Source organism: Hipposideros armiger, unplaced genomic scaffold (genome assembly GCF_001890085.2).
Source record: "Hipposideros armiger isolate ML-2016 unplaced genomic scaffold, ASM189008v1 scaffold_109, whole genome shotgun sequence".
Classification (NCBI taxonomy): domain Eukaryota; kingdom Metazoa; phylum Chordata; class Mammalia; order Chiroptera; family Hipposideridae; genus Hipposideros; species Hipposideros armiger.
In genome coordinates, this window is record NW_017731459.1 from 992,686 (window position 1) to 1,001,768 (window position 9,083).

Consider the following 9,083-nt stretch of genomic DNA (forward strand, 5'->3'; position numbering starts at 1 on the left):
GAGAAGAGAAGAGAAGAGAAGAGAAGAGAAGAGAAGAGAAGAGAAGAGAAGAGAAGAGAAGAGAAGAGAAGAGAAGAGAAGAGAAGAGAAGAGAGCGCTCTCTGGTGTCTCTTTTTATAAGGGCACTAATCCCATCTGAGGGCCCCACCCTCAGGATCTCATCTAAACCCAATCACCCCGCCAAAGGCCCCATCTCCAAATCCCATCATGTTGGGTGCTAGGGCTTCAGCATATGAATGGGGGTGGTGGTATGCAGTTCAGCCCATATCAGGGGCACAACTTCCTGGGGAGAGCGTGCTCCCATTAGGCTGAGGGTCAATCTCTGGAGCTCCTTGCTGCAGCCAGCACTCACTGCAGCTGGGAATGGCCACACGGGCTGGGGTATCTGGGCTGGACACCACGGCATTTCCTATGCTGCGGTCACAGCTCCCTTGCCACTCACCCACTGGCTGCCCCACTGCCTCTTTTGTGTTTCTGGGACTTCATCTGTTTCTCAAGAGGGAATGATGGTGCCGAGAGAAGCTGGTCACACAAAGCATTTGCTGTATTTGTGTGTTTTTCTGCATTACCTAACTTTTCTATAGTGATCTGTATTCTTTTCTTTCTTTTTTATTTGTATTATTTTCACAATTAAGATATTCATTTAAAAAAGAAACAGGAACCTTGCTTTTCCCCCTTGTGTGCTTTGAATTCAGTGGCACCCGAGCTGTTAACATATTGTGATATAGTTTGTGACTTCTTTCGACCTCGTTTCAGCGCTAACCTTACAGTTGTATTACCCTGAGACCCAGGGAAGAGGGACCCCACCCTGTCATGCTTTAGAGGGCCCCCTTTTGACCTTCCCCCAGCTGTATCCCTCACCACTGGCAGGATTCTGTGAAGCCAGGGACTTGATCTACCCAGAGCCCTTCCGTCCCCTTTGATCCACACCGTGGATACCAGGACCCTAGAATTTCTGCCCATGGACCCCGTTTCCTGGGCCTGCACAGGCTTCTTTCTGCAGCCCATTCTTCTGAGGGCTGGCCAAGGTCAGGGGTGTGGACAGAGCTTGGGTTTGTGCCTTCTGCAGTGCAGGACAGAGGCTGAGGTGGGAAGAGAGGAAGAGGTGGGCAGGGCCACAGGCCTGGCTCACGCTGCCCCGGCCCAGTTCCTGCAGTTCTAAATTTGAACCTTGCCTTCCGGTTATTATACATTAGGAGGGGAGAGCATATTTTATTGAACAGTTTGTAAGCTTGATTTATGGCCTTCCAATACTTAGACTAGCACTATCCAGTAGGACTTTCTGTGATGATGAAAATATTCTATCACATAGAGTATGGCTACCGAGTACTGAACCGTGGCTAATATAACTAAAGAACTGAACTTTCAATTTTATTTTATTTTGATTCATTTAAATTTAAATAGCAGCGTGTGGCAAGTGGCTACTCTACTGGGCAGTGCAGATTAACCACATGGCACGTGGGCCTCCATTTGCACTTGGCTCTGGGTCCTGTAAATGTTAGGGTGGCCCTGCCAATATGCTAGAATAGCACTTGTGCTGGGCCTCTCTCGGTGGGTCCGTGGGGATGGCATGGTCACGTATTTTGAAAGGCCCTTCCTGTAATAAGCTCTGCCTCCACTCAGCACGAACACGCATGTGCAGTGGTTCACACCTTGCCTGGACTCTGCTAAGGCTCAGCGGGAACTCCCATCCTCTCCAACCTTAGGAGCAGTAACCATTTTTGCAGCACCTTCACCAGTGGTCTCTAAAATATGGAAAGATCTGTGGAGAGCAACAGGAGATGGAACTGAGGTGTTGAGAACATTGTCATTAAAGAGTGGAAATAGAGGTGATGGGGGCGAGGAAGGACAGATTTGTGCATTGCAAATGCCCCAGGCTTTCTAGAGGGCTACAAGAGTCAGCTGTGATAAGCAGAACCAGGACATTTCATGTTGAAACCTCTTCATGATGAAAGCAGCCAGCACCAAAATGGTGGCCTTCGAGGGTGATATTCTGTATTTGCAGGAAGACAGTTGTACTGACCACCAGCTTGTTCTTTCTCACAGGGTTCCCCCCAGGGACTTGGCTGTGCTGCTGTGCAACAAATCCAACGCATTTTACAACCTTGGGAAATGGAACGAGGCGTTTTTGGCTGCCAAGGAATGTCTCCGGTGGGATTCAACCTATGTGAAGGTACCCCCGACGCAATGACAGCTGGGGTGTCTGCTGCCTCATTCTTCTTAACCTGCCACCTTCCCTCCCTTCTTTTTAAAATAGGAGGGCTTCTCTTTCCATTTTTTTTGCACTTCAAACAGATGCCTGTAGGGCGTGTGAGCAGGACCCAGAGAAGAGTGGAAACCATGATGGCCAAGTGTTGATATCTCCTGGTAGGGGAGAGCTGCGTGGGGACTCTTGGCCGATGGCGTACAGTGGAGATTCTTGTGGAACTCGTTTTCTTCTGATGGAGTTACACCAGAATTCATAGTCCAGCCATGTTCTTTGCTGTTTGCAAGGTTTCATTTGAGCAGAGCTTTATTTCAGATGCAAGCTGGGTGTCCAGCATGGCATCTATTCTTCAGGTAGCATTTCTTATAGTACAAATTAGCCCCTTTGGAGGGATTGGGATGCTTGAGAGACTAGTAAGACTCTTTAAGGTTGTTAACAAAGGTCAATAAATAATCACTTAATTACTTCTTCTTCAGCTAACATGCTCTGCGTGCCCTCTCTGCAAGGTACCTTCTCGCTCTTGATCCTTCAATGAAAGGAGTGGAATACACCATCCCAACGCTTGAGTAATTCACAGTCAAGCTGGGGAGAGGAAAAGCATGTGCAAAACCAAAGGCCTTCAGTTACATTCTGGAACTATCAGAGGCCACATACAATTGTCAAATTAGTGGTATAGATAGTGTATAGAGAGGCTCCCGGATGACGTGCGGAAAGCGCAATCCTTTCTTCCTCGCATTCTGTTCGCACTGGTTTCAACAGCTTGGATGAGCACTCTTCCTCTCTAAGTCTTCATTTCCCCAGCTGTAAAATGAGATGATACCTATGCCTTCGAGTTGCTTCAAAGGTTAAGGAGACATGAAGTAAAGTAGTTGACACTCGGTAAATAAGAGCCTGTATTATATCCACAAAAATCATCTGCATTTTGTATTTGGCTGCCAGAAACAACACAGTGGGAAGTGGTTGGGGAAAGTCTGAGCTACCGATGAGGGAGGGATTTGTATATTTTATATTAAACCTCTTCTATCGGAGGATGGGTATTTTAGAGATTATTGAATATTTTGAAAATGGGAGTGCATTCCTGAGGAATTCTGCCTAACGACATTTTAGGATGTTCCCATCCTCTAACGAGGGTAGGGTGGGAAGTAGGTAGGGTTTGCCTACATCTCTGAGGTGGAGGCTGTGGCTGTGGCCCATGGGGCTGAGAGGGGGTCTTAGATGATTCTCTCAGGTTCTTCCTTAAGTGGCCAAACCTGCAGCAGCTCCTTACAGCTTAGCAACCAGGACCACTGTCCCATTTTTACCCAGAGCTCCTGGGAGTCTCCCTCCTTCTCCATTGTTCTCCCCTGCCCGCCCATCCCCCAAATGTCCTCTGCAGGGGAGGGAAAAAAAAAATCTCCTTTGCCCTCTTTTGGTTTAGTGGCTGGGGCCCTGCAAATGAGCCTGATAAGAGAAAGATGAACAAGAGAAAAAGCATACAAGTTTGATTTGATGTTAATTTTTATGTGACCCAGGGGCCTTCTGAGAAAAGAAGTGAAGGCTCTTAAGAAGTGGGTAGGCCTGAGAGCTTATATACCATTTTTAACAAAGAGCCATAGAAGAGCAATCAAGTGTGGAGGTGACAAGACAAAGGAGAGGGTTTTAAAGACTTCGAGGGGCTGCAAACTGTGGAAAAGTAAATATACCTGGGAAACTAATGGAAGATAAGGGCTAGCTTAGCAAGGTTGGTTTGTGAAGCCCATCGCAGTGCTGACTTTCTCCCGTCTTCTTCATGGCTATAAAAATTCCCCTGGAGGGCTGGCCGAGTGGCTCAGCTGGTTAAGAGCTTGCTTGGGATGCCAGCTCTGAGCAGCAGGGCTGCGGTTCGGATCCCACATTGAGGGCCAGTGATGCTGCGCCCTCTACAGCTAAGATGGTGAACAACAGCTCGACCTGGAGCGGGGCTGCTGTGAGTCGCCCGCGACGGCGTAGGCTGCAGCGGGGCTGCAGCGGGCTGCCATGAGCTACATGAGTGGCTGGAAGCCGGTGTGAGCTGCCGGGAGCCGCTGTGAGCGGCCGACCAATGACCGGCGACCGCCCGGGAAGAGCGCAATGATCATACCAACGTGGGCCAGTGAAGTGACGTCCTCCACAACTAGACTGAAGAACAAAAACAGTAATTTGTCTACCTGTCTGTTCCCCTTCCCCGATTCCCCAACACTGTTCCCCTCCCCCCAATTCCCCAATATAAAAAAAAAAATCTTAAAAAAAAAAATTCCCCTGGAGTGGGGATTTATGCAGTCCTCATTTCCCATATTTTGGGGTGGCATGTTCGGATCCCGTTTACCCCTATCCAAAATAAAAAGATGAAACTTAAATTTGAGGAAGTCAAAAGGGACATTCTGTACCAGCTGACCTGGTTGGAAATGTGGATGAAAAATATCCAGCCTAAGAGAAAACTTATAAGAGTTTATTTGAGCCAAACTGACGACAATTGCCAGGAAGCAAAATCTCAATGGATTGAGAAAATGCTCCACAAAATGGCCGTTGTGAAATTTATTTTATACATTAGAACCAAAGGAGGAAGGTTACATGAAATCCATTGGTTGTATATTAAGGGGGTGGGAGAAAGCAAAGTGGGGAAATCTCTGGAATTGGATAAAAAGTAAAATGGAGAGACACACTTCTTTTACATTGGGGGGTACAGCATAGTTAATAGCATTTTCAGCACACAGAGATAGTATTTGGGGAACAAGATAACAATGAGGGACTTTGTAGTTCCCTGCTCTGGTGTGGTGGGTTGTGCCCCCTGGAGGGTCCAGAAAAAAAGATTACTCTGATATTGCAAGGGTATGTTATCTTAGGTGCAAAAAGATGGCAGACAGGCTTAAGGTAAAGATTGACCTTTGTCAAGGAAGCTATAGGTCAAGGATGTGACTTGCCTTTGTTAGGAATTTTTATATTCACGCCATCCTCTGTGGTTATTTTCAGTCTCCTGAGCTTGTCAGGTTTAACATGTGGCCCCTTCTCTGGCCACAGAAAAAATTTTTTTCCCGTTTTTCTGATTGTTATCTAAGGTTTAGACTTCCATTCCCGTTTTTCTGATTGTTATCTAAGGTTTAGACTTCCAAACGAAGGTTAAGACAATTCAATAAATAGAGATCTGGTGTTAAGTGGAATGTTAAGTGCCAGTGCATGTAGATGGTCAAAGCAGGGAAGGCAGTTAAGTGTCATTTTGCTTCTTCTCAAGCTACTGTATTGCATGTATGGGAGTCCTTTTGCATCACAGCCTACATATAGGCAAAACTAGATTATTTTCCCCTACTAATCATTATCATTTTCCTCTCTACAGAAATCCAATTTATTTTATTTTATTTTATTTTGCCTCTGGTATATATTGCCTAGAATGAGCTCAGTAAATCTCAATGTTTGTGATGACAATTTTTCCCCTTACAGACCCAGTGGAAATTGTGTTTACACTGAATGAAAGGATCAGGGAACAGCTTCTGTGTTTACATAGCGATCTCATTCTTTTGTGGAACACTAGTTATAGGGCTTTTTTTCATTCCTCTTTTCCCTCTCAGGCTGTGATTTGAGGCATGAATAAATAAACCATGCATGTAATTGGAACCAAGCCTGCTTCCTTTTCTCTGTGTCGTATGTTAGGTGCTCTGTACATCACAGATACGAAAGCGATTCTTCTCTTGCCTGTTAGAAAATGACAGGAAAAATGTGGCACAGAATAGACTGTGGCAACCCTGGTTCCAGTGCTTGTTAGAAATCTGTGTTTACATGGAAGGGAGATTTCTCGAGTCCATTTCCCCATGTCGTCCTCAGTCTTGCCCTTCCTTTCAGCAGCAGATGAGAAGAGATGGGAGTGCTAAGGTTTTCCTTTTTGTCCCCATTCCAGGGATACTACCGAGCTGGTTATTCCTTGATGCAGTTGCACGAGAATTATGAAGCTGCTCGCATGTTTTTTGAGGGTCTTCGGCTGTTACGGAGAAGCCAGGAGCAGAGCCAGATTGCTGATTTCCTTGTGGGAGTCTTCACCGCTATGAGCAGTAAGTTGGACACGGGAAGCATTTTTTTTTTTCCTCTCCCTCCCTCCCTCCCTCCCTCCCACCTTTTCTTTCTTCCTCCCTCCCTCCCACCTTTTCTTTCTTCCTTCCTCCTCCCTTCCCCCCTCCCACCTTTCCTCTCTCCCTTCCTTCCAAGTCCTTGTTATTTAATTTGAAGGGCTCCTAGGGACTCAGGCTCCTGGGGAGATAATTACAGGGTGTTTCTTTGTGGCTGATTTATGTAGTTCGAATGAAACCAGTTTTCTCATTAGAAAGCATTTTGAAAGCTTTGGTGGCTCATGCCTTTGTAAAAAAAACAGTTAAGCCCTATTGCACACATCTCTTAAAGCAGCCCTGATTTTTTTTTTCAGCTCTCTTTTCTGTGTTGCTATTCATAGCGCTGTCCCTATTTATACTACTTGGTTTATGTGATTTTTGCTCTTTCTTGTGATTTTTGCATGTATTTCTCCAATGCGTCAAGAAGATATTCTGGTTTGCTATGAAAATAACCTGAAAGGGCCGACAGAGGGCCCCGTGAAAGCTGGCAGTGGGTGCTCAGTGTCCTGGCTGCGATAACACAGCAGCAGAGGACCTACGCAGTCAGTCTGGGAGTGATGGGAGTGACGCATGGGAGGCCTTCTGCATCACTGCATTAGATTCTTACACTAATGACCTGGCCCCTGAGTTAGCTTTGTCAGTGGCCTGAATGAGTAAAACCAGAAAAAAACCATAAAGCACGATGTAACATACCACTTCCCAGTGGCAGAGGACGGCCTCTGGCTCTGATTATCTTAGTGCTGTCTCAAGTTCCGCCAGTAACCCAGCTGGTTGTTTGCAAATGTTGTGCTTGATCAGATTTTAAGATTGCACTGATTTAAGATGCGCCTTTCATTTATGTCCTGCCATCAAGAAACAACATCGACTGTAACACATATCCCGACTCTAGAGATGTTAGAATGTGAAACATGGCACATGTTGGCATCGCTGAGACATGGTCTGTGGCTTTCAGAAGAGGGGAAATCACGGCAGACAACAGATTCAGCTGCCAGAGAGCCATGTGTCTCCCCTGTGACTGTGGGAAGGCAGGCGGCTTCTGTGGTCTGGGGGAGGAGTCCTGCGGATGGGGGCAAGTTAGGCCCTGAGAGGGGTAAGAGCTGGCTCAGGCAGTGAGAGGGAAGTGGGTGTAGGGGTGGGCACAGCCCTGGCCCGTAGGCACAGAAGTAGAAGGTCACCAGACAGGTGCTGATGGGTCACAGCTCTCCAGTCGGCCATTTGGTGACAGTGACGGAGCCTGCTTCCCTTTTTCTGAACCTGATGGCTTGGCCCTTTCCCCACACTTCCTCATTGTCTTCTGTGCGTCTTTTAAAAATCACGCTTCTGTCAGGAGCCAGTTAGGGCAATTCGAAACGCCTGCTCTCGGCGACTGTACCTTTAAGAAATCAGGATGGTTTCTCTTCTGCACTTATCTGAACAGGGAGCGGTTAACATGGTTGCTCAGGGCAATGCATCCATACTTTTCAACCAAAATACTCCTATTCGGAGGGGGAAAGTATGCCCACGCCCAATTTCTAAATTTTGAAAAAATGTGCTTATGGAAATTTTGTTCCCTTTCATATAACATATGGTTGTTTTGATATTTACTTACTTTGGAAATTGATAACCCTGGAAGAGGCGCCATGTTATTCTGTCTTACCTGTCTCCTTGGATGCTCTCTCTCATTCGTGAGTTTGAGAATCGTAGTTTGAAGGATTATGAGATGCCATAGGTTGATGGTCACTAGGTTAGAAGAATGTGTATTGACTACAAAGAGTTCGTAGACCTGGGCTCCAGTCTTGTTTGTCATGAACTAAGCTGCATGATATGCCCGGAAGTCTGACCTCATTTCTTAGTTTCTTATCTGTTGGGTGAAAATAGTATTTGTCACATTTTTCTTAAAGGAAGCGAGTTTTGTAACTTCTCTTAAGCTTCCATATCCTCCTCCATAAGTGGAGATACTAGGCACTGCCTTCATGGTTTGTTTTAGGCATTAGATGTAAACACATACCACTGGATTTGATGACTGGAAAAGCTAAGTGGATGTTGGCTCACATTATCCTGTCTAAGTCTTAGTGGACTGATTTTCACCTGAACTTAAAATGATTGCAACTTCAGTCACTTATATACTTTAAACTGCCTTTCTTTCTGATGTCTTTAATTTACCATTTGTCTATGTGTGCTCTTAATTGGAAGACTTTTTCCCAAATGTCCTAGACTTTCCCCAAGTTAAAATTTCTAAACTATGGAACTTTCTTTCAGATGATTCCATTGTTTTGCAAAGCTTCTTGCCCTACTTTGATCATATTTTCACCACTGAATTCTCAACAGAAGTGTGGCAATCTGTAATAGAAAAGTTGGCAAAGAAGGAATTATGGCATGTAAGTAAAAGGGATGGCTTTCTTGTGGGAAAGTACATTCGTTGTTAAATGGTATCTTTCTGCCACACTGGGGGATTGTAATTTGTTATTTGTTTCTCTTGATGCCCAAATAAATTTTTTAGCTGAAATACTATTAAAGATGGAAAGTCATTGAGATGTATTAATTAGCTAGTTTCCATTTTTTTTTTTAAGATAGGAAATATACTCAGTTTGTGGCGACCTCACCCCTTGCTCTGTGTCGCTGTTGTCAAAAAAAAAAAAAGAAAGAAAGAAAAGAAAAGAAAAGAAGGAGGGCCGGCCGAGTGGCGCGATGGTTAAGAGCTGGCTTGGGACGACAGAGGGCCCCGGTTCGGATCCCACATATGAGGGCCAGTGACACTGCCCTCTACAGCTAAGATGCTGAACAACAGCTCAACCTGGAGCTGGGCT

At 45.6% G+C, this 9,083-nt stretch overlaps 1 protein-coding gene across 1 annotated transcript in view; it reads left to right on the plus strand.

Annotated features, from left to right (window-relative positions):
- TRANK1 (tetratricopeptide repeat and ankyrin repeat containing 1) overlaps window positions 1–9,083 on the plus strand; it is a 110,057-nt gene that overhangs the window by 27,036 nt on the left and 73,938 nt on the right. The window contains exons 3-6 of the mRNA XM_019647152.1: window positions 2,047–2,173; window positions 6,093–6,243; window positions 8,536–8,654; window positions 8,847–8,927. Of these exons, the coding sequence (XP_019502697.1) occupies window positions 2,047–2,173; window positions 6,093–6,243; window positions 8,536–8,654; window positions 8,847–8,927 (478 nt within the window). The remainder of the gene's footprint in view (window positions 1–2,046; window positions 2,174–6,092; window positions 6,244–8,535; window positions 8,655–8,846; window positions 8,928–9,083) is intronic.